The following is a 26,976-nucleotide window of genomic DNA, read 5'->3' as shown; positions in this document are numbered from 1 at the left end:
AAAGTCCTAATGAAACTGAGTTCGAATCCCGATGAAATCCAAAATGGAAGGCGATGACGTAATGCTGTGGTCAGCGTCACACTAATTTGTCAAAAGTTCTTTGTTGAATCAAGGAAAATAATATTCCAGTATTTTAAATTCTGTATAAATTTCGATAAATTTCTTTGTCCAAGAATTAATTTAGAGCACTTGTATTTCCAGGGAAAACAATTTTGAAATCCAAATAATTTGAAGAAAACAAAATAATTAGCCCAAAGCTGGTCACAACACAACATACTTTAACTTCTCAAGTGTTAAGGCAAGAATGAATAATTTTTGTCAAAACATAGATAATAATACTAACTACAACGCAAAACAGATTCCCTGATGTGGCTCAATCCTCTAGAAAAACCAGAGTTTGTAACAATTGTTAAATGTTATTTGTCACGTACTCCAAGTATAGCCTCGATACCGATTTATGAATCTTACTCTGAGAAAGAATTAACCACAACTCTTACTGATTCTGAATCAATGCCAGGAACTAGGTCAGCATTAGATAAAAAGTTTATATTATTAGTTGTTTACTTTGAAAATTTATCCAAAAAATCAGTCAGAACTGAACTCTATTCCATTAAATAAAGTTACATTACAATAGCATGTAATGGAATTTTAAAAAATTAAAACTAACAAACAAATAATTAAATTAAATCAACTATAAATTAAATCAAATATGCATAACAATTACAATAAGGAAGTAAAAGGAGTCCTTAAATAACTACTTGACATAAATACATCTAAGACTAGGGACTTAACAACATACCAAACATGGTCCTGAAAACATGTGCAGAAGAACTTTTCTAACGATCTACGCGATAGCTTTCAACTCTCACTGGACACCAGCACACTTCCACGTGACTAGAGAAATGCCCTTATCTCCCCTGTCTTCAAGAAGGATTATAGACACTTAGCAGACAACTACAGACCGGTATCCTTAACATGTGTAAATGTGTGAAAATGTTGAACACATCAGTTGTTACCACATAATGAGACACTTTGCCATACACAAAATCCTTACTAAACTGGATCACGACTTTTGATCAGGCTTTTCTACCTAATCACAGCCACTAGTCACTTGACACGATCTCACGCAATCCTTCGACCAAAAAGCAAATTGATATAGAAATATTAGTATTTTTAAAAGCTTTCGACAAAGTCCCACGCGACGAACTTCTTTGTAAAATATACTGCTAAGGAGTACAGAAACAAGTCAACAAGCGACTATCTTCCTTGATGAGAGACCTGGTCATGGACGTCGTCTGCGAAGGCGAAGATGAATACTCGAACAGTGTTACAGTAGGCTCTGTATCTCAGGGCACGGAACTCGGACCCCTACTGTTCATGTGCCCCACACATGATCTGCCAGAGTGCGTCCCCTAACAAGTTAGACTCTTCACAGATGATATTTTATTCTACAGAACCATCAAAACTATCCAAGATTATGTAATTCTTCAAAACGACCTAATCGAATTGGAAAAGTGGGCTGTAACGTGGGGCATGCAATTTAACGCTAAGAAATGCTGTATACTCAGCATTAGGAATAAATCTTCGAAATCTTACCATATAAAACAACACCATACTACAACAGATACCGACTTCTTCATACTTAAGGGTTGTTCATCTCAGAGGATCTCTAATGAGGTACACGTGTCAACAGCATATACCTCAAAGAAACTTCTACACTGGGTCCTGAAACGGAATTTAAAGAACTGCCCTCATGTGAGTACGAAGACTTCATATATAACTCTGGTCCGACCAACATTCATGTATGGCACATCTATATAGGACTCATACCGTGCTAAATGTATACAATCCATCAATGTTTCCGCGCCAAGCTGCGCGACTTATTCAAAAGGAATATAGTTCTCGTGATGAAGGCTGTGTATTTAGGATGCTACCAGTTCTGGAACTCCAGAGCCTTCAACAACGACATGAGTTCAATAGGCCCACCTACCTGTTCAAGATAGTGATAAGTATGGTACAGACAATAATATACACCGCTGATTACTTAGTCACTTAAACCAAAACGACGCATACAATCTAAATCACACACTGACTTTAAAACTAACAACTTTGTAGACAACCAGGTCACTAACAATTCAATGTTTTTTTTAAAATACAAATTCGAGTAATGAACTTAAAACTCTTTCTTTATGAAAAATAACTGTTGTGCATTGGAACCGCCTCGACAGGAGTGTTGTGTTCAAGTCAGCATTCCTCAAGAGCTAAGATGCGAACTCTCTTCATAGTTAAGTACTAACGTTGGTCTCTGCTGCTTACAGACACATATACAAAACTTGATCAGAAAGAGATTTACATCGGTGTGCAGAGATAATCTATGCATCGCAAAATATAAATGGACTCCATTAGATGCATGAAATGTTAATAATTTATCTATCATACTAGTGGAAACAAAACTTCTCCAGAGATCATATCCTCAGCATTGAAACTGTACTTTCTGGATCTGGATCACTGTGATGGAGTACCAAACCAGATACGCCTGTGTCTTATGTCAAACCAGCATTATGGACATACCAGAAAGAATGTCCAACCTTGGTTTTCGTCACGTTGCCTTCCCGCGATTACGTAGGTCAAGAACAAAGGAATTGGTTAGAACCCATGTATGTATGTTAGACCCCGAGACTATAGTGGTCCTGTTCGTAATTGTTGCGATAACCAGCTTTGTTGGGTGTCAACATTCACATGTGGACATTGAAAGATTTGTTCAAGAACAGTTGACTATTATTGGAGTCGTAACTCTCATCACGTTGACATATGGCCGGGGCATTGTCTGCTAAGTTGAATAGAACAGGGTAGAATCGATATCCAGTCGGAATTGAGAGAGGGTGTGGTCACCATTTCAATCGGAATTTAATTGAGTAATTTAGACTAGAAACTTCAGTAATCGTGAATCATCGCGCTGGAAAGTTAAAGCAATATCTCTGGGAAAGCCACTTGTAAATTGGCGGGAAAACATAGGAAATTCTAAGGAAAGACAAAGTTTCGTAAAGGTCAGTGAGTTATTTGCTCGATTGTTGCGGAATTTTACGGCACTGTAATTGTAATTATGTGCAGTATATATACTTCATTACTAGAATCGTTAGTACAGATAATTACCTTTGTAGTGTTTAATTTGCATGCCTATTTGAGAAATGAGCTATGATTATGTAAAGTAATTATGTTAATTACTTGCTCGTGGTTAGAATTAATATTGTAATTCGCTATTTGGTTACTTAATAGTAAACTAGTGCATTTACTGTTGAATTAAATTGTCACTTTGGAAAATGGTTGCAATGTGTAAAATTAGTTAATATGGAGATTTGAATATTTGAGTGCACTTGTGGGAGTGTAATGTACAGAAATGCTTATGACTGCTGTGCTTGCTCAGCATGATGCGATTAAGAATATATATATAATGATGTGACCCAATTTATTGATGTCTGAATGATAAGTAGCTGATACCGTGCTTTATTACGACGTTGTTTACCATACAAGAGCGTATGGGTATTTCGATGTGGACGAATGCGTGACCGAAAAATATAATATCCTTTATCTGGTGATTGATTGTTGGTTTAGTGTGAGACGAGATGGCTAAGGAAATATGCTAGCGTCTTTGTGTTTTCACAGCAAGCTTTTAGGGGACCGACTTCCAGTGGGGTTTATGTCCCGAGTCTCTAAGAGAGAGACGGAATAGAGACTAGTGGAGAAGTCGATTGTGAATCGAAGGCTAGTCGGAGAGCTGAGTCAAGAAGGAGGAGGAAAAGGAGTCGAGGAGGAGGAATTGGATAAGAAGCAGTCTAGGAGGATGAAATAGGATGGAAGTCGGAAGGAGAGAAGAAAGTGGCGGGATAAGAGAGATAAGATGAGTAGAAAACAAGGGCAGGTGGAAAAGCGATCGCACACTATAAATCAAAGGATGTAATAGGCTATCACTTGGTTGAGAGAAAGATGAGTGATTGGGAAATTATTATCATATTGAATATTGAATTGTATTAAATTGTTTTTCTTTTGAATTTCACCTTTCGTGTTCTAATTAATTTAACTTTCGGCATTGCTACCTGGGGGCTCAGATGTTTACCTCTCTCTATCACTATTTTCACTCCCTACAAAATAGAGCCCGGGGTGGGACTTCTATGGTAATTTAAATAATATATTGGGAGCACCCCTCCCCAACCCTACCAAACGCCACAGTTTTCCTGAAGGTAGGCACTAGCTGAAAATGTCAATATCGTGTTTAAAGTATGTGCAAAGAATGGAATGCCACTCCAGCCCATACTATTGTATCTAACAAAATAAAACTTTGTCAAAGTTCTAACATGATTTTTTTTCCTCGACTTTGCTTGCTTCACAAATGTTTCATCCTTTTCTGAATTACATCTGATGTGTTTTGACATTTATCGTTAAAAATGAATCAAACTAGCAGTGTTCCAAGTACAGAAGTAATCATGTCTTGCGTTTTATATATGGTGTAAAATCTGACTCCAACGAAATGTTGCTTTTCATCACAAGCTAGCAAACAATATTTCACAAATCTGGCTTCAGCGGTCTCATTCAAGGCAATTGCATGTAATTTTTGTATCTGTAACATACATCTCTTGAAACAATGGGATTGCACTACTAGGGATTGCACTATGGGAAGACGTGCAGTACAAAAATACCTTTGCTATTGTTACTGAATTAAGTAGCAAGTTCTTAAGCTGGTGTTATATATATTCGACCACCTTTTTCTTTTAACTACCTCCATGGTAATCCGAGTTTCCTCTGACCCTTGCCACCCCATTTTTTTATATTTGGACATTTATGTTGTTAGGTTATGTCCAAATATCAAAATATGGGGTGGCAAGGGCCAGAGGAAACTCGGACTACCTCCATGGCAATGGCAATTAATTGTACAAACTGCCCTATGATGGCAGTGATTGTCTTCCTTTAGCATTAAACATGATTGTTTACTCTTTATACAGGCTACATTTGCTGGACATACATCACGGTATCAACAGTTGTCGGTCTGTTTTTGAATAAAAGATTTACAGGAAATCGTGTTTTTATGACTGTCGGGGTTTTGTGAGTAAAACATTACATTTTTCTTAAGACATGTCGTGTTTTGGCTGTAAGGCTTTATCACTACATTTATTACATTACATTTTGTTTTAATGTACAGAACATCACATTCATCCCTGTTTAATGCCAGTTTTAGCAATTTAGTCCACAAAAGACTAGTTTGAAGTGACTGTTACTGTGTCACAGTTGAACAGTACTGAAATTCTCTTTGGAAACAATCTGATGTATAACATTTGATCAAACCAAGAGACTGAGACAACCATTCTGTCCTTCATTTTCATTTCTGGTATCTTGATTACATTACTTGGCAACCATGAGTACACTACCTTAATGCTAGTTACATGTATGAGAATTATATCTACAATGGGTTATATATGCGATATACTTTCAAAAAAGTCTTACACTTTATGAATTGTAAGTATGATCATTTATTATATTGTACAAAAGATGTTAAAGTGCAGATGATTTTATTAATTTATTTAGCTGCATACGTACATCTTTATAAATAAATAATAAACAATAATATAAATAACAAATATCATACACGTATGAGTAATATATGGCTCTTTCTGATCAGTGTATTATAGTACTGCAATGCAGTGCCCACTTTGTACAATAGTAATTATTACGACGTAATTTTGTTTAGAGTGTTACGATGTGAATTTTTCATTTTTTTTAGAAAGTGAAATTTTTAGAAATATAATTTAAAATTGTATAATTTTATAAAGATGATGATTGTTAGAAGTTTTGTATTGTGTGATTTTAAATTGTATGCCTTTAATAAAGTCTATCATTGTTAGATCTATGTTGTTGTAAAACAAATATTCAGTAGAGATTACTGTTGGTCCTGTGTATTTATATCGTTTTGCGTGCTCCTGACATTTTTCAAGAACTTGAGTGTAGGGCCAAATTTAGAATTCCAAATTGTCTAATTATTCCAAGTTGTCGCCCAACATCAAATACGAATGTTAGAATTTTCGAGTCGGGTGCTGGAATCAAACTAAATTATTAAAATAAATTTTCTAACAAATATGAACATTATTCATTGTTTGATGAACTGAACGAATCTCTTTTGATTGCAAATTTGGCTTATACAAACGGCTAATGAAAGATCCGTATTGGACTCTTTCGTGATACATGGAACGTTTAATTTCGGTCTTCGGATATGATCAGCTGTTTTCCTTGATGCATAGAGGACCAAATTCCAGACAGATGTCAGTTAATATTCACAATTTTCTACGCAATGATTGACTGGATAATCAAACAGAAAAAGGATGGAATACATGGTTTGCAAAGTTTAACATAATTTATGTTCTTTTCTATAGTGCATGCTGCATAAATATAACGAGCACTTTATAGACTCAGTTCTCATCATCAGCATCATGTTTATTGAAAGTTGTCACCCCCTTCTCCTCCCCCCCCGTTTGTCTGACATGACTAGTGTCAGAGAAAAAGAAAGTAAGTCGTATAATAACTTTTTTGTCAATATCATGTTTTATTGTTAGTTTCATGAATATACAGCAAAGATGCTTCCCATTAAGGTCATTAGCAGACGATATTCTGCCCATTTTACCTGGACGATGGTCACCCTGTCAGTTTCTCCTTGATGCGACCACAGGAGTCTGACGTTTTATCAATAAAGTACAGCAAATCTCTGACAACATGAAATCACCTTTTTGGTTATATAAATGAACACAAGGAGTGCAATGGTGACCACAGCCCTCCGCTCGATTCGACTTTTCTCACGCGTCTTTTATCGCTTCAGAATCAAAAGGAGACTGAAAAACTACACATATACGTTCAAAAGACAGTGACTATAAAAGACACGTGAGAAAAGTCGAATCAAGCGGAGGGTTGTGGTCATCGTTGCACTCTTTGGGAAAAGTGATTTCAGTGCTTTGAATGCTTTCGTCAAGCATCTGGACTTAGTGAAAAAGAGGAAGAAATTCAAGTAAATACCTTGATTAATTCCATGGGAAGTGAGGCTGATGACATTTCATCTTCATTCAACTTAAAAGAGGAAGATCAAAAAGAAGTGGAAGCTCGTGATGGATAGATTTGTGCGATATTTCATTCCAAAGAGAAATGTAATTTTTGAAAGAGCAAAATTTAATCAAAGAAAAGAGGGAGAAACAGTGGACAGCTTTCTTACAGCTATCTATGTGTTAACAGATAATTGTAATTTTGGGCCACTGCATGATGAAATGATCAGAGATTGACTTGTTGGACTGCGAGATTCAAAGCTGTCAGAAAAATTGCTGTTAGATGCAAATCTAATTCTAGAGTATGCTGTTAGTCAAGTTCAACAAAATGAGGCTGTGAAAAAGCAACAATCAACTATATGAACAACTGGAGAACAAATGACTGCAATGGATGCAGTAAATTTGTCTTCACTGAAATATGGGAAACAAAAAAATAATCCCCAAAGTTCAACAGAGTAGTGTCAACAACAAAGGATGCAATGGATGTGGAAAGAAAGTTAATCATTCTCGAGACCAGTGTCCAACAAGAGAAGCAGAATGCTACAAGAGTAAGAAAAGGGTACACTGCGCAAAATGATGTCTGTCAAAATCAGCAGTTCACATAATAGAATCTAGAGCGGAACCTGGATGTCTATGTCAGCCATGGATAACACGTGTGAGATTGAACAATACTTCACTTTTATTCAAGATTGATACTGGAGCTGATGTGACTGTAATTCCTAAGATTGATTTACGAGAAATCGGAGACTGAAAACTATCAAAGTCTGATCAAAAACTGTATGAACCTGGAAACTCTGAACTTAAAGTGCTGGGAAAATTTACATGTGGACTGGAATCAGACAATGCATTCAGTGTACAAGACATATTTGTTGTAAAGGGACAGAATCAGGCACTCTTGGGCAGGCCCGCGATTCAGGCTTTCAAGATTATTGAACAGGTTGTTGTTGTTGTAGGGTTTAACGCCATTTTTCAGCACACGATAGGCTATACATGGCGGCCAGTATTAATGGTGGAGGAAGAACCCGGGAAATCCCCGGAAAGAACCACCGACCCTCGAGAAGCTACTGGCAAGCTTTCTCACATATCCACATTGGCTGAATCTGAGACTCGAACCCATGCAGACAGAGGTGAGATGGCAGTGATCCGTAATGGAGAGCACTTTAGACCACTCGGCCACTCGGGGCCCCATTATTGAACAGGTAAATATATCCTCAGTAAATGCCTCAGATAAAAAGTCACAAAATGCAAGCAAAGTCATGATAAATTGATAAATTTAGATAGGGATTATCACAAGAAATTCCCAATTTTTTTTAAAGGTCTATCAAAAACAAAATGGTTCTGTAACATAACTCTGGACAAAATTGCCAAACCTTATGCCTTATCTACCCCAAGAAAGGTTCCTATCCCTTTATTGAATAAAGTTCAATAGGAGTAGGATAGAATGGAAAAAATGGGTGTTATTTCAAAAGTAGATGAGCATACTGAATTGTGCATGGCAATGATTGTTGTTCCAAAACCAAATGGTATGGTAAGAATTTGCATGGATCTAACTAAACTGAATGAATCAGGTAAAAGAGAAAACCACCCACTACCATCAGTTGAAAAATCCCTTGCAAAACTAGCAGGTGCAAAGTTTTTCACTAAACTTTATGCAAACTCAGGCTTTTGGCAGATAAACCTGTCAGAAGATTCACGCCACCTTACAACTTTCATTACTCCTTTGGGTAGGTTTTATTTCAATTGCCTTCCATTCAGAATCAGTTCCACGCCTGATTTTTTCAGAAAAGAATGTCAAAACTCTGGAGCGACATGGGGGAGCACTCTTTCACATGGACAAACTCGGGAGCGACATGGGGGAGCACTTTTTCACATGGACAATATTCTTGTTTTGGGGAAACACAGAAACAGCATGATGAAAGGCTAGAAATGGTTGTGAAATCAATTCAAATGGCCAGTGTCACTTTGAACACTGAAAAGTGAATTCTCTAGACCATCCATTAGGTTTCTTGGGCTTATTGTTGACAAAAATGGTTGCCAACCTGATCTGGAAAAAGTCAAAGCTATAACTGAAATGGAAACTCCGAAATGCATAACAGAGATATGACGATTTCTTGGTATGGCAAATCAACTTGGCAAATTTAGTCCAAATCTGGCAGAAAAATCAAAAACATTATGTGAGCTTTTGAAAGGTAAAAACTGGTCAACTAGGGATCCAGATCAAGAACAAACTTTCAGAGATATCACCAACTCTAGCACATTATGATCCAAATAGAGAAATAGTTGTATCTGCAGATGCATCTTCATTTGAACTAGGTGCTGTGCTATAGTAGAAGCACGGTAGCACTCTGAGACTGGTGGTGTTAGCATTGCAAGGTATATCAGAAACTGAGCAATGCTATGCTCAATAGAAAAAGAGGCTCTTGCAATCACTTGGGCTTGTGAATGCTTCAGTAGCTATTTAACTGGGTCACAATCCAAACTTGAAACTGACCATAAGCCATTAGTACCACCAATGAGCACAAAAATCTTGGGAGATTTACCCCCTTGAATTCAACTCTTTAAAATGTATTTGATGAGATTCAACTTTGGTATAGTTCTTGTTGCTGGCAAAAATCTATTAACTGCTGATGCTCTATCCAGAGCACCTTTAACTTATCACTCTTGAGAGTGACAGAGAATTTCAGGCTGAAAATAATGCTTATGTTGATTTCATAGTTAGTAATTTGCCTGCATCAAATACTTGACTTGAACAAATAAAGTCTGAATATCAAAATGATTCGATTTGCAAACAACTTGTACAGTTTTGTGAAAAGGGGTGGCCAGAGAAATCCACTATTGATGGAAAACTGCAATCGTACTGGGCAGATAGAGGTGAATTTAAATTCAAAATGGGTTTTTAATGAAAGGTTCACACCTAGTTGTACTAGAATCACTTAAAAAAGAAATCCTTGAGAGAATTCACGATGGTCATCAAGGCATAGTTAAATGCTGAGAAGATGCCAAAACGTCCGTTTGGTGGAAAGGACTAAGTACTCAGCTGAAACACTTGGTAAAATCTTGTCAAAATTGTAGCGAAAACTCAAGAGATCAAACTGTAACAATGATACCAAATGAATTTCCATGTCGACCTTGGCAAAGACTCGCTTCAAACTTGTATGAACTGAATGGTCAAACATATCTCTTGGTGATTGATTATTTCTCACGATACATCAAAATAGCAAAACTGCAAGGCACAGGTTCAAAGCAAATGTCAGTCATCTCAAATCAGTCTTTGCTCAACACAGTATACTTGAAGTATAAGTTTCAGATAATGGTCCACAATACACATCTGCAGTACTCAAAGAATTTGCGAAAATTATGGATTCATGCATGTTACAAGTAGTCCAAATTATCCACAGAGCAATGGTCTCACCAAAAGAGCTGTTCAAACAATTAAAAGAATGCTTAAAAAAAGCAAATGATCCTTATATAGCTCTTTTTACATAGCACACAACACCATTACCAAACGGATACAGCCCTGCCAAATTATTGATGGGAAGAAAATTACAAACTACTTTGCCAATGGCACCAAACAACTTAGAACCAAAATGGCCAGATTTAATGAAACTGAAGAAATTAGAAAACTATCAAAAGCAAACTCAAAAGAGAAATTATGATCGTTGGCATCGCACCTGAAACATGAAATCACTTAAGGTAGGGAATAAAGTATGGATTAAGATTATTTTTCTTCAGGAATTATTAGGTCTGAGGCATCTACACCTCATTCATACATGGTCGTAACTGACGAGGGAGATACATGGTGTAATAGGAGAAATTTAATTAACATGCCTACTACATTATCGGAGCCTCTAAGAGTGACTGTTTCAAACCCTGATACTTTGACTGACTCAGATGAAAGCAAAGCAATGCCAACCAGTCAAAATGGATATACCACATTTTTGGGAAGATTGTCAAACCTCCTGAGACTCTGAACTTGTAAAAGTGAAGCTGATATAGCTTTTTAGAAATGCAGTCATCAGATCACATTTCATTTTAATTTAAACTTCTCAGGAGGGAAGATGTAGTGTAAGCCTTTATCTAATTAGCTTTGTAGTATCACTTGACAGTAAAGGTAATCAGATATTCCACACTGGATTAGAACTGATGTACACCAACAGCTGGTTTATGTTATACATTCACTAGGGTTTATGTTCCATGGGAAACATACTCTCAGGGCAGTCTTTACATGCCTTCCTAGCCGTATTGATGTCTTGTATTTAATAAATAGTATAGAATGCCTTCTGCAGTTATTCTTCAATAACAAATAACATTACAGACTCAGCATAATGCAAGTACATGTAATAATGAAATTTCTGCTCATCCTTGAGCCAAACTCTGAGTGTTAACTGTGGAATTTTGAATTCACTGCAAAGTTCAATCTCACTTCACCATTATGAATCCTATCTATGATACAAAGTTTTTCATTCACTGCCTTTTGCTTGATTCTTATACTCTCCATGATCACATTTACAAATGGTTAGGATACATTGCTGATTAATGTACGTAATATTTTAAACCATGTTGGATTAGTGGAATAAAATGGTTTGATTTTGAGACATGATAGTAACCACAAGAGCTAGAATTTGCATGCCTTTGCTTTTTATTTGTTGTACCTTCCTTACTTAATTTCATACAAAAGACGTACTTAATGTGGTAAAGCAACACAGGTCTCTTTTAATCGAGTTTTACAGTGCAGCAAACATTTCCTCAAGCTGTAGAACGAAACACAGCTGGCACATAGAAGTGCTCATGGTTATCGATGTGATGGTCAATTCTCTTATCATGTTTTAATAGAAATTAACATGAAATGATTACATACTGTTTACTTTGAAGCAGAATTAAAAGATTCAAACATAAATTCACCTGTCAAGACATATTTATATGTTTATATCTTTCAATAATGCCACCTGAGTTAGCATTTACCAGAGTTTTTCATTCATTGCTATTTTGACCATGTATTATTATTTACAGCGTAGTACTGAGAAAATATTTTTCCAATAAAATCAAATAAAATAAGTGATTTCTTTTTGAATCTGCAAATTTGACAATGTTGATTCCAAAATTTGGGTGCTAACTGCCATTTTCAACAATAAATTGAGCAAAATAACAAGGTTTCATCTACCAATTCTGATAGCAATTGCGATTTTATTTACTTTTTAACACAAAGTGGTCGTTTTTCAAAATATTTTTTTAAAGAAAAATTGAATCCATGAAAGACACCATATTATAAGCAAGTGCATGAGTTATCAGGGCGCACATTATCAACAGAGTGTGTATAAACATTCTAATTAGTAGGTTGTCATCAAATATCCGATATCTTCAATCAAATGCATCAGAACCTATGGAGGGGAAGCAATTTTTTGGGCAAATAATACAAGCCATTCCGGTCTACTTCAAGCAAATAATTGTCATTTTTGGTGAGAGAATTGTAGCTGAGGGCTTTTTCAGTGTGCACAGCCATGCTTATTGTGTCAACGTCTGCCATAGCGCCTCTGGTAACCCCATGGTTTTTATAAGATTTTTGGAAAGCAGACATTTTACTTTTGCACTGTGGAGCAGCACATTAATATGATGGCAGTGAGCTAGGTGAGCGTGAGATCAGATAAGGTATCATTCCAGCTTTTGCATTGTTTCTGCTTATTTCTGCTTTTGTAGTTTTGATGGACACCACACGACTCACATTTATGTTGAATTTTCAGTGAGACTTCAAAATTTTGTGTGCTTCAGTTGTCATTTTGTTTCCTGCCGCCTCATCAATGACAATTAAAGTATTTGCCTTGTGCGATGCATTCCATATTTTGTTCTTCAAGCTGTATATTGATTTTATTGAGGGTGAGCTTACTTCATAGATGTAATTGTCATACAGCACCTTAGATATGCGGTCAGATACTGTGTTACATTTTGTTTCAGTCAGCACATGGTAAATAGGTACGAACAGAAATAAACAAAATCATATTAAATTGACTTGTGTTTATTCAGACCTTGAACTATTTCACATATTTTCCTCCATGTCCTGATATCAACCATTGTCCAATTACTCTGTCAATGTCCTTTTAGCCCTTGAATCAGTGGTGTTGTTATTCATTAGCATCTGAAGCATGCCTTGCATTATACATTCCCTTTACACTTTTGATGTTGTTAATAGATGCTGCTTAATATGTTTAACCAGTGTTGCATTACTTTAGTGTTTCAGCCTATATCATTTTTAGATCAGTCTTTCCTTTTCATCTCCAAGGTTGATTTTTTTTTACCAGAGACTCAAAAGCAATGATGCCGGACCATTGACCCCTAAATTACTTAAAAAACATCCTGCATTTGGCCTAAACACTCCAGATTATATCAGTAATGTAATAAGTTAACAGTTTATTATAGACACATGTTAGCCTTAATCCCATTACTCGGCCACGCACCACTGCACCAGTCACAGTTACTGCTGGAACAGTTCCGGTCCAGGTAGACTGGTTCTCACTGGTTTCTGTAATGTTTAATAGAATGGTTCTGTTTTCCTTTCAGTTATGTAAAATACACAAAATGTTAAATTTCAAAAGTGGTAGATTTCAGATGTGATACAGTATGTGCAGTAGACAGCCATAAAAATAAATATTTTAGTAAAGAAATCATATGTATGATAATGCCAGGTGAGCACTGATTGTAGGTAATCAATGTAACGTGTTCTTCATTTAAAGGTTACATGCATTGCTTTGTACACCAAGTTTAGTTTTTGATTGGAGTACGGTAAGAGGACGATCATTATAAATGTAAGGGACATACATGGGGATAAATATAAATAATTTACTGGTCTTTCAACAACTTGAAATTAAGTTGTATATTTCATCACTACATTCCATGTTTTCTCATGCAGATTAGATTGTTTTACATGCCTGATGAACAATTCACTTAGAATTCAGGAGGGGTCTGATCTGAAATGTAAAGGGGCCCTAGGGAAGTGGGCTATATTATCTTTTTCAGCACTGCACTTGGATGATGATGCTGTATTTTTAATTTTAAATGTTTCCAGTAGAGTTTTGGGGTTTAAATGAATGTAGAACCATATGATGTTGATGTATATGGTGGGGGATACATTGACTCCATAACACTACCAGGAAGAATAAGAAATTCATTGATGTTCTCAATCCAAAGTTTTGCTGAAGTGGTTCAAGAACAACTTTTATGGGATTTTTAATGTCATCAACCTCAACATGATAAATAATGGTGGGCATAGTGATGGCATGCCCAGTTGTAATGCAGTAGCTAATAGTTGTTTGAGGAATGGATTCATTTATTAGTTTGGCAAGTGTGCCAAAAATGTAGTAGCCATTAAGCATACATTTTTCTTTTTTGATTCAGTCCTGTTTTTTCCGGAAGCAGAATTAATAAACAGCCTTTGTTATTACTAAACTCATCCAGACTATTATACCACCCCAGGCTGTACATAATCTCTTGGAGCACCACACGGGTAGAGGGTCCAGTGAGGTTCAACCATCAGGGAACAATAGGGGTGGCATTGCCACAATTACTGCACTTTAATAGCAAGTCTCAGAGGTGTCTTTAACTATGATGTTTGTAGAGGGAGTTCAGATCCACCAGCTGTTGTACCTTGATGTGTATACGTAGGATAATGCTTCATTGAGAAACAACATTTTTCAATGTGTTGAGAAAGTACTACAGCCAAACCATTTAGGTTTGTGATCACTTGAAGTCAGGAAATGCAGACAATTAAAGATGTTGTCACAGTTAAGTAAAGTTTACCATGTGTGTGACAACTTTTTGTGGAGTTAGCATCTGTGATCCATGATAGCTGTTGCCAATTGTTCCAAAGTCCAATGCCATTTGACTTAATGTAAGCATGATGGTAGGACTGCCGGAATTTGCTTTTGCATTTACCACCAGGTGAGATAGATTCTTAATCAGATGAAGTGCCCCATGCCTGGCAAAATGGGATGGAACTAATTGAAAATGGCACTGACATGAATATGAGTCCATCTGTACTTTTTCATGAATAGAGGGGATGAATGACTGATAAAACATGCCATAATCAATGACCTGAACAGAATGTATATCAGTTACATTCCCAGAGGGCCTGCTGATGAATCTGAATCTGGAATACCAGTATGTCAAAGGCCTGCTCACCTCGATATCAGACTCAGTGACATCACAAGGGGGGTGCTGACTGCACCGGGTGACACCAACAGAGGGGGTGACACCAAAATGACTAAACAATGTTTGAATTTTTGTGCAGGGAGGAGGTTCATGGGGGTGACACCATGAGTTACCGTACTGGGTGACACCAACCCTAGTGATGACACTGATCAGACTCCACTGTATATGAAACCAATCATTATATGCTTGAGGATCAGACAGCATGTCACATATGTGGTGCACAACAAAGACAAAGCGGCAAAAATGTGTTTATGAACTACATGCTGGACATTTTGCGAGGTTTTGCTCACCACTGGGTATGTTTGGGTAACCCTTGGTGTGCAGTCCCAGATGCTTGCTTTGGTCATTGGAAGAGATAAAGCTTTTGATGCACAAAATGAATTTCTCACTCACATAGATACAGAAATCTCTGGTGCTGACAACATATCAAAATCAATAGCTAATTTTAAGGATACACTCACTAAATCCAGAACAAAGATAGATTTTGTCCTTGGAGGTGGCTTTACATGATCACATATAATACAGTACTGAATACTAGTGGTATGATGATCACATAATACAGTATCAAATACTATTGGTATGATGATCACATAATACAGTATCAAATACTATTGGTATGATGCTCACATGTACAGTATAAAATATTGCTGATATGATCACATGTGCAGCATAAAATATGACTGATATGATTACATGTACAGTATAAAATATTACTGATATGATTACATGTACAGTATAAAATATTACTGATATGATTACATGTACAGTATAAAATATTACTGATATGATTACATGTACAGTATAAAATATTACTGATATGATCACATGTATGGTATAAAATATTACTGATATGATTACATGTACAGTATAAAATATTGCTGATATGATCACATGTACGGTATAAAATATTACTGACATGATCACATGTATGGTATAAAATATTACTGATATGATCACATGTAATACAGTATTGAATACATGTGTTATGAGAATCACATGTAATACAATATCAGATACTACTTTTATGGCAATTATATATAATACAGTATCAAATACTAGCATTGTAATGATTATATGTAATACAGTATTAAATACCAGCAGTATTATGACATAAATGTTAATATTTTATAATTTTTCATTATCAGAACAATATCAGAGATGCTGTTAGAAATCTTGACCACACAAGAGTCCTCGAATTGCTCCACTCCATTGGAGACAGACTGCCATTGTACATAAAGGTATATAATATGAATGTTTACCATTTCTTATTTACTGAGACTGATTCTTTGAGGCCTCTGGAAAACATGCTAAATTAAAATTTTCTCTTTTTTTTTCTTCTAAACTCATTTGATATTAATAAAGTATATTTACATCTTAGTATATCACAGTTGATATACATTTGTTTCATGCTTAAATACTTATGAATAAAGTGTAATGGATTCCAAATTTCAAAATTTTAAGGTTTTACCATTTTTATTAATTCATCTTGAGTGATGAACTTGTGGAATGGATAATTGAAAGATAGTTTATCATAAAATGTAATCAGTAATGTAATATTTTAATCTGTCCTGTTTGGGATTACATATTGTATTTTACTAGCTATTAAGAGGGGTGCTATGTACATTATTTTCACAAGTTGAAAATTTACTTGGATGAAATTACCAAAACAGGAAATTATCATGGTGTAATTTTTCAGTGTATTAAGGAGACATCAATAAATTATGCGTGCATGGAGGGGGTGGGAGCAGTTTTGACAAAAGTGTACGCCTGCTTATGGGGAGGGTGAATGGGGTGACTGTTAAGAAGTATGCACATTCTACACCATCGGGGGAGTCAATATACATAAGCTTCTTTATTAGAAGAGTTCTAATATAATTTTAGTTTCTAATATGACTGTAACAAGAGAGCAATGACTGTTTACAAGGTAAAATGCAAATAAATAGCATTAGAACTTAAAAACTGCTTATTTTTAATAAATGTATTAAACTTCATCTGTCAAAGCTTGTCCCAGCTATTGTGGGGAGGATGTACAATCATATGTACACCATTTTTTTATATATACAAAAGTGTACGCTGTGCAACAGGAGGTGGGAGGGGGTAGAAACTGGCTGAGTTTCGTATACATACTTTAGAGATGTCCCCTATGTACATGTAAAATGATTGACATGATAAGTAAAATTGCTAAATGTTGATTGTCTGAAATTTTTGGAATGTACAAGAATTTTACAAGAATTTTGACATTTATGAGATGCAAAATTTAGTACAGAGGTTCCCCTTGACTGACACATAAATTTTAGTACCTTTTTACAAATTTGTCTTTTGACAAGTTTGTCTCTATTTTTACAGATTTGTCTCTCATGTTGCAAGTTTGTCCCACTTTTGTAGGCTTTTGTTGCAGAGGGGCTAACATTAGAACATAAAAGGGGGACCACAGAGGACTGACATTAGAACATAAAATGGGGACCACAGTATTCCTTTTTTCCAGATTTCCCTTCATTTATTGCTGATTCAGGTAGTTCTTACAAAGTTAGAAAATGACATGTATTAAAACTGATTTATTATCAGAGACTAAAGTTATTGTGATGTTTTTTATTTCACCAGAATCTTTTAGGGACCAAAAGAATTCATTATATAAATTGGTACAGAATAGAAAAATTCCACTTGATGTTACAGACATGAGGTTTTGATATCAAGGGTGGAATTTTTTTATCCAAAACCAATGTATGATACAAGATTATATTTCTTCTGGCTACATAGTATAGATTATTAACAAAATGGCATCCTGCCAGGACAGATAAAGCATAAAAAAGGCAAACTTTCCATTTATAATTTTTCTCTATTTACAGGAAGAATATATATTGTTTGGTTTACACCAAACGGTTCAGTGGAAACTCCTTGGAATTTTATGAGAACAAAGGTTTATTTCATAACAACTACAATTAAAGCAATAGAAAAGTAGCAGATATTAATGGTGTGCTGTTATACAAGTGATGATGTGCCTGTCAAAGGGCTATTTTGATGTCATGTGATATAGGAATAACAGTTAGTGTGAGGAAGGAGCTTTTTTCTATTGATGTTCAAAACTGAAAAACATGATCATACACATATAGGAATGTGAAAATAATGGAATGGGGTAGGAAAGGTAACTCACATAGTAGGGGTAATAATTTATGGTCAATACAGATGGTTTATTTCCATGTAAAAATACACCATTCCCTCGAAAACTCACCCCTTGATAACTTGCGAACCTGCTTTTAACATGGGGTCAGGATCCTATTTTTTAAACCAAAAATAAAACAAAACATTAATTCCTGTTTGTTGTTCTGAAGAAATCGCGATCAAAATTGGTAACGGAAACTGATATATCGCTCGTTTTATCGTAAAACGTGGTAGATAGGACATGGAAATTTTAATCAACATTATGAAAATATCAGCTTTAAAAAGAAGTCACAAAATTGTTTACATTTTCTTTCCAAACAACATTCTTGTTACACCGTAATTAATGATACTTAAGGAAATTTCGATCAATGAAAATGTCACGCCTAGTGGAAGCAGTACTTTGATAAATAAATATCAGTTAAATAATTTTTTTGTATAAATTGAAATTTGTGTTCTACTTCTATCATTTAGTTCCTTTTAAGTGTAATCATCATAAATGCAATGTGTCCTCCTGTAACTAAACTTAAAATGTGTCAATCTATCATAACAGCTATGTCCTTGAGCATTTCTCTGAGAACCTAATTAAGTGCAGACTGTGTTTTCATTTTGGACTAGTGGAAACATTTGTTCTATTGTTGCACTAAATAAAAAGCAAGCCTCCTTTTCTATTATCATGTTAATTATGTCTTTTGAGTCAAATAAAAGGTGGAATAAACAAAAATGTTAAAAGGTATACAATTCCTACATGCTTAAGAACCAGCAGCTCTGGTCATATGTCGGGCAACTCATTTCATTTGATCAATTGAACACTATAGTAAATGTTATTGTGTATGCAATCCTAATTAAATTACCTTAAATTAACCTACTCTATCATAACTGTGATTAAAGATAGCAAGACAACCAAGCAAAATGAGTACTTCATAAAATTAAGAGCTTTGTTTCACAGGTATGGACCATTGTGGGGAAAACGAGTTTCAGATTCCCGAATTCACACGTTGAGATATTCTCAAGGATGATAAGAAGTTTCAATGTTACTTGCAATGAAATCACGGTATCAATATTTTGGTAAGTGAACAATTAAAAAATTGAGTATCAACGTAGACGATTGTCTTACGGAATATATCTTTTTTCGAAAAAAAGGAATCTTGTTTGGTAGTGTATCAACAGTTAGTCTAGTTCCATGCTTCCTAGACTCCTTGTTTCTCAAAAACTATTAAACATCACTATGGGAACCAGACTTATAAAAAAAGACATGACATAATACACGAATGTTTTTGGATACCGTGTTTGTTGTTGAAACCAGTTGGAATCATGTTATCAATCTTCCAGATGTTGGACATGTTGAAATAAATATGACGACTACAGATAAACAAGCAACTTCATCAGAAAAAGCGCTTTATTGACAATTATTCTCGACGGGATTATAAAACAAGGATTCAGTCATTAAACAGCTAGCCCCCCCTCCCCATGGAGCTCTGGATGTCTTTTGTCAAGCAGATTTTTGGGAGGTCTCTCAGTAACTCGTGTCCTCACTTATAGTGCGGTCTATGTTTGTGGACCCCGATGTGCGTGAGTTATCGAGGGAGATGTGTATGATGATTTGAAATAGAATAGATCCCCACTGATACATGTACAGTTAGATCATTAAAAGGACAAAATATGAAAAACAAATCTTTGAATCGTTACAATGAGCATATAGGATTAGATTTACACTTGAGATTTCAATGTAAGGTCAGAAAAATAGTTCAGCAGAGATGATGTTAGGTCTAAAATGAAACTAATAGAAAAGTTTTTAATGTGTGTATAATCCAGATTAAATGTTGCATGCTGTGATGTCACAATGAAAGCTACGCATATTGATAAACAAATTCGTACATCCCTCGATTGCGATGATTTTGACCCAAGTTCAGTACTTAGACAGGGCCAAAAAGGGTGGGGGGGGGCAGCTGGGGATATATCCCCGGTGCCTGGGCCCATAAGGGTGCCTGAACTGAACAACACTTTTTAATTTTATTAAATTTTTTTTGTTTGAACAAGAACTAAGAGAGGCCTGGGTGTTTCTGATCGCTCTCTGTGGCCCTGTACATAGCCAACATTGTGAAAGTCCATAGCAGTAGATAATTTTTGTCTGGAAGTTTCTTGGTGACAGTTAAGGTGCAGTTTATTCAATAATCAGGACTGAATATATTTTGGTTAAAGAAATTTTTAAAAAATTTAATTTAAAATGAGTAAATGCATATATATGATCCATGTGACTTTTACTATACATGTGTGCAGTAACTTCCACAAATAGTAAAAAAATCCACAAATGATGACTATAGTAGTATCCTTGACATGCCATGGTTTGTCCCTTAACAACGGTCCGGAGTTTTTAAGTTTAACAAAATCTCTCTCCTCTAACATTTTTCAGTCAAAATAACATCCAACAGTCACATCATCAAAGTCCTTTTTTTATATCTGGTACCATTTATTTTCAATTTAGATTGGTCCACTACGTATGTAGTATCAAAATAGAATGAATCTGTGACAAGTGGTTTCACATTCAAGAATACCATCTATTTTCTTGGAACTGTTTAAAGTAAAATTAATGCAAAAATTACCATATTTACACATGAGGTTTATTTTTATTAGATTTTTTTCAGTGTTATAAAATAACAAAGATTTTCCTTAAATTTAAATACTTCAGTGAAAAATTTCATTCTGTATTATTGTCCATTTCATTAATTGTTTCCTAACATGGTAAAAGAAGCGTATGGTCAGGTAAAGTTTTTGTGTTGCCTTTGCCATTACAAAAATATCTGCCTTGGGTTTCCCACTAATAAAAAGAGTCCAGTAAATATGTGAACAGCGGCCCTGACTTCAACAGCCAATACTCATTCTAGGGCCACAAACTTGAGGCAAAAATGGCATTAGTTAAACTGGACAGTTATATTGTGCTTTCATTTATTTGAATTGTAGTACGCATTTAAATTTTACTTCATCAAATATTTTTTAATCAGTACTTACTGTCGCTGTTGACGAAAGGTATTGACCTAGTTAATGTCATCAGGCTCTCAAAACAAGCACATTTAAGTTGCAAGAAAAATGTTGCATGAACCATGAACAGGCACGAAGTTAGGATGGTCTAGCTTTAAATATCAGCATTGATTCTTAAATAGGTCACGTGAGAGATGGGAGAAGTGTATGACAAGTAAATTGTAAACAGCCATACAAGCTCCTGTGATGATGAATACATGCGCACATAACATGAACTCGAACTATGATTGTTATTCTGTGTCTCGATCTGAACTTAGAATACTATTTTTTAACAGGTACCCGTTTGCTTATTTTATTACCCAGGTTATTCTTAATGGGTGGGTACCCATGTACCTGGATACTTGTTGACATCTTTAATCACATATGCCATGTATTAAATGTTCAGAAAGGAATGCCTCCAAGGAGGGCAGGTTGTACCCAGTAGGAGGCGGAGGATCACTAGAGAGAGCTTAGGTATAGCACATTCCTAAAACAAGCAAGAGAAAATACTGATGTAGTGATTTTCTTTGATACAGATATCTTTTTTATCCAAATAATTACACATACAGAGACAGAAAATTTATCTCCCATATAGATGTTAAGTTTGGTTTTCCAATTCATAGTTTTGGGTATGAAATCAATTTTGGCTGACAGAGACCTGTAGGACTGTAGTTTTAGATCAATGATATCATCCTTTGAAACACTTGATTATCATTATTCCCATGTTTTTCAAAAAGAAATGGTGGGGAATTTGTTATCCTCCCAGTCTGGGTATGCATGCTTGAGTGCATGAGTAATGTCACACAACTGTTATATACTATTTGAGATGGAGACTTTAGGCTTTTGGGATATAATTGGGGGTGTGGGATATAATTAGGGTGGTCTATTGATGTACACAGCAGTATTGGAATTTGTATCAATCCCATCAAATGAATGCAGAATCAGCAAGATGGTGGAGACACTCGTTTATATAATATTTATATACAGTGGAGAGTAATAATAATTATGAAAGGCAAAGGTATAATGCTTATTTGCTGCTAAATACATAAAGTATTAGCATTTTTATTTAAATGTCAATTTTAAATTTCATTTCATTTCAGAATGTTTGTGTGTACCATTCCCTATTAGAGGGTTTGTTGAGTCTTCAAGACATTGACTCTGCCGTACAGTTGATCTATCAGTTACATAATTATGGGTTCAACACAAATGATTGCAATGAGGTACGAAATTATATTTGCATTGTAACCCATGGTTTTCAGTATTCAGTGGGTGAGGTAGTTTTCATTTCATGTCCAAGATCTAAATATTTTGTTTATTTTATAATTTTAAAATGCATCAAGAAAACCGTATACTTATTTTGATGGAACTTATTATTACATATTTGTCAAATTAAATTTTTAATTATTTTCGAGTGAAATTTTTAAATATTTTTACAAGATGTAAAATGATTCGTTAAAATGTATTGGAATATGTACTATGGTGTCATTAGTATACAGCATCATATATTTTCTAGTATGTGTGGTACAAAAATCATTTTTTTAAATATATTTAGCATTGAAAGACCTTAATAAGTAATAACTGACTATCCATGTCTGTTCTAATGCTACGGAAGTATTTAAGATGGTGAACATCTTTTTCCACAGGAGGTAAATTTTAAATCTATAGCCATCCAAATAGGTTCAGGAGAACCATGGTAAAAATGCTGACAGAAACGTGGGCCAGATTGCGAAGTGGCTTGGGCTACTTAGTATTAAATGTAAATAAAGGACGAAAAGACGAGTCAGAGGTTTTGACCACTATTGACAGGTATCATTAGGATCATCGTTTTCTCTCTGAGAGTTAGATTTCATTGAGTCTTAGAAAGACATTCATTGAGACTTGTAGTGATATTTTACCCAAAGTGGGAATTTTGGCTGAAAAACTTTTGGCCAGATATATGAAGAATAAATCCCCATAAGGAAAGACTCACTCTGAAAGCTATATTTGATTGCATTTTAACAATCAGTGAAATACCTGCACTTTTAATATTCAGTTTTATTCATGCAACTTTAAAAGCAACAAAATATTAGAAAATCATTTAGTTTGAGTAGACTTCAAGTCATACATGTGACAGAACAGTCAGCTTAGTACAGATCAGGAGATTTGCAAACTTTGTTTGGAAGTTTTGGCTTCAGAAGAGTGAAGATTATCACTGACCCAAGTTTTTAGCATGCAGAGAAACAAAAATTACAACTATTTAACAAATTTCCAGCTTTTGAATATAAAAAAAGCACATTATCTCATCACATCTGTCCTTTCTCAGTAACATGTTGCCATTCTCCTTATATGTATATGTACCACAAGCATTTTTAGCCTCATCTAGGACATCAGTGTCTGGACAATATTTGTACCAGTCCTCTATATTGTTAATTTTAACACCTAGGAGATGATGTATTGTTAGTAGATGCATGTTCGGTGCACCCTTTTTATAATGTCATCATGGTAGTCATGAAATGACATACATATTATGTGAGGGAGTCTTACATTAAGGGATGTTCCAACAAGGCTGTTATAAAAATGAATTAAAGCAGAAAAATAGAGTATTTACAGCTGTGAAATCAAATGGTTCTCATGAGCCAAAGACTAAAATAAAGTGAAATAAACTAATTAGCGATAATTAAATAAAGTTTAACCATATGTAATGAGATATATGGCATTACCTGTGTTATAAGTGTGGCAGTATGACAGTGAGGGGCTTTATAATGAGTCTGAGTGTTCTAGATGTAATTGTATGATGGAATGTGCATAACCTGCAAATGATCAGTTTTCCATTTGAGTTCTTAACTATACACTGATTACTTGATAGATGATGAAAGGCAAAGCTTGCCATTTTATTCTTTGAGAATTAAAGCAAATTGGGAATGTAAAAAAAATTCAGGCTAACTTTAAGTTCAAACTTTTAATTTTTTAATTACAGGTGGGAGATGCAGCTTTACTTACCTACCTAAAAACAAGTAACAATGTTTCTTCTTCTATTGTGGAGGCTTTTCTGCGATGCAACACAGACCTTTTACTCAAGAGCCAGGTATTTTAAATATTCTCCTCAGTTAATACATGCATGATATTAAATAGATTCCAGATCAGACAGAATTCCAGAACTCTCTACATAGTTTCTAAATATGATAAAACTTGCCCTAATTGTCACTTATTTAATGGTCTCCTGGTATCCATAGCCAGTCCCATTTCTCCAGATAGAATTTCTTCTATGATACTCATTTAATTAAATGGTCACATTCTTTCTCCAGTTAAGAATACTACACAACTAATTTTACACCAGATTTGCTTTACTTTATCAAATTTGTCCTATTTCACAGTTGTCATCAGTAAGTTCTTCCCACATATTGCTTAGCATGCAAAAGTTCAAATTCAGGTTTCAAACAATGCACTTTTCTATTCCAATTATTGTAAGTGAAATTAAAACCAAAAGTACTATAATAGTATGGATAAAAAGCTATGTGTCCACACAGGTAAGACAAGAGTGATCACTTACTACTTCCAGCCATGCTAGGAAGGATGCTCTTTTAGAGACCTTGCAGAGCTGTTTTCACTTGGTGCTTTGTTCACCTTTGTGGTGAGTCAGAGGAGTTTTCTCACACAGGGAAGTATACTCGATCACTAATTGTTTCTTGCTTTTTTCTTTCCAAGATGAAATTTTACACTTTATTGATCTCACTTCATCATGCAGTGTACATTTCAGTGCCATTTGGTTCCCAACCCTTATGTCTGCAGTGCATTCATTTCAATAATGTCTTCTTAGCCTAGTGAGTGTATATATATATATATATATATATATATATATATATATATATATATATATATATATATATATATATATATATTCTTTCACTCATTGTCCAATATTACATACTGTACATCATTGCAATAGGCTCTTTGTTTGAATTAGTTTCCATGGCTATGTTCCACCAAGCTGAACACAGATTTTCAACACCATTTGATATTCTAGTTGGCCATGTTTGGGGATCAGTCTCCTGGATGGTGCTTGTTTGGTTCAGAGTGTGTCAATACACTCTTGCCAGTGCCATAACAGTGGCTGTTAACCTACAGCTTACAGAAAGAGATGCTTTTCTATCCACTTCTGCCTTTTTTAAAGAACTTCATAAGGCTGCATTTACATTACATGTGTTGTTGTTAAACTTGTTCTTCGATGGTCATGTGGAAGACATATGCAATAGATCTGCCAGATAGACAGATCTCTCACAGGCCCAACCTGCATCCTAGTGTTCTAGCTATAGCATGTAGAATCAGTGAGATACACACATTGTTGGTCAATACAAAATATCTGCAGTTTCATTGTGATGGTTCAATTTTACTCCCTGCTTTCATTGCTAAGAATAGGCGCCTATTCATGGGCAGTTTGTTGTGTAACCCCTTTCTTTATTGGACCCTTAATTTCTTGGGCATTTTCAAGACTCTGCAAGGGTCTTTAAGTTTTACCTGGAATGAACAGAGCTAGTGCAGAAAGAGAGATTTTGTTTATTTCTACAGTTAAAGGAAGGAAAGGATGATATTTCAGTTCAGGCTCAATCATACTGAATATGATGGGTTTTTCACTCTGCATATAGAGGACTAACCCAAGACCAAATGAATTTTGTGCGCATTTCTACTCATGAGGTTCTCAGTATCTATGAGCATATCATCAGCTGTTCCCTAACTGGCATTTTTCAAGCCATGAGATTGGGAGAAAGATTACTGTCTGTCTTCTACCTCAGAGAAGGGCTTATCTTGACCTGGTGTGGCCTTTAATAGCAGTACAACATGCTGTATTCCCAGGTTGGTCCCAGCAGTTTCACAATGACTTGGCCACTTGACTTCTGCGAATTTACATGGTAATTTACATGTGGTTATTTTACATAACTGTAACCCACTGTAACCCATACATATCACCAGATTTGAAAGTGTTTGACACTTTTAGGGATCAAAGATAGAGTCTTCTCTGGGATAAGGGGATGTAACTCCCATTACCTTTTACCAATTCTCCTAAGTTATAATTGGGTAACATATTTGAAGGAAGGCACCAATTTTTGAAGTAAAATATGATTTTTCCAAAATGCTAACTCGATCACAATATGGTTGCATGCTCAATGCAGTAACATCTTGCACTCCAGTTGTAACTGAAGTATGGGTGGGATTCAGCACCAATTCCTCTATCCAAGGGGAGAATATTTGTTCTTGATTCCCATCCATGTTGACAGATTTATAGCTTTTTCATTGCTAAAGAGCTGGCTTGAGAGGGCTGAATGTGTGAGGTAGTGATCATATTTCTAAGGTGTTAAGATCTGGTGAGTATTGTCAGAGAAACGTACTTCATGCTGTTCTGTGGACTGGTATTTTCTTCATATGTCTTGTATTTATGTAAATCATTTGCAGAGATACATCAGTTCTTCAGCATTTAGCATGTCTAGATTATTCGGCACTTTATTCCATGACTATGAAAATGTCTTTGACTGATGATGAGCAAATCATGGAG

At 35.3% G+C, this 26,976-nt stretch overlaps 1 protein-coding gene across 2 annotated transcripts in view; it reads left to right on the top strand.

Annotated features, from left to right (window-relative positions):
• The first annotated feature begins 6,047 nt into the window (after positions 1 to 6,047).
• LOC149783008 (uncharacterized) overlaps positions 6,048 to 26,976 on the top strand; it is a 108,505-nt gene continuing 87,576 nt past the window's right edge. Inside the window, exons 1-4 of one of the 2 annotated variants that reach the window (XM_089934578.1) lie at positions 6,048 to 6,380; positions 16,421 to 16,513; positions 22,550 to 22,669; positions 24,406 to 24,513. In XM_089934578.1, coding sequence (XP_089790704.1) covers positions 6,369 to 6,380; positions 16,421 to 16,513; positions 22,550 to 22,669; positions 24,406 to 24,513 — 333 coding nt within the window. In that variant the 5' untranslated portion in view covers positions 6,048 to 6,368. Of the gene's footprint in view, positions 6,381 to 16,420; positions 16,514 to 22,549; positions 22,670 to 23,092; positions 23,256 to 24,405; positions 24,514 to 26,976 lie in introns of those variants that run through there. The other variant, XM_089934579.1, reaches the window with a different exon arrangement.

Source organism: Sinohyriopsis cumingii, chromosome 15 (genome assembly GCF_028554795.1).
Source record: "Sinohyriopsis cumingii isolate HCF-2022 chromosome 15, ASM2855479v2, whole genome shotgun sequence".
NCBI lineage: Eukaryota > Metazoa > Mollusca > Bivalvia > Unionida > Unionidae > Sinohyriopsis > Sinohyriopsis cumingii.
The sequence above is the reverse complement of the archived record's forward strand: the minus strand, read 5'-3'. Positions and strand labels throughout refer to the sequence as shown.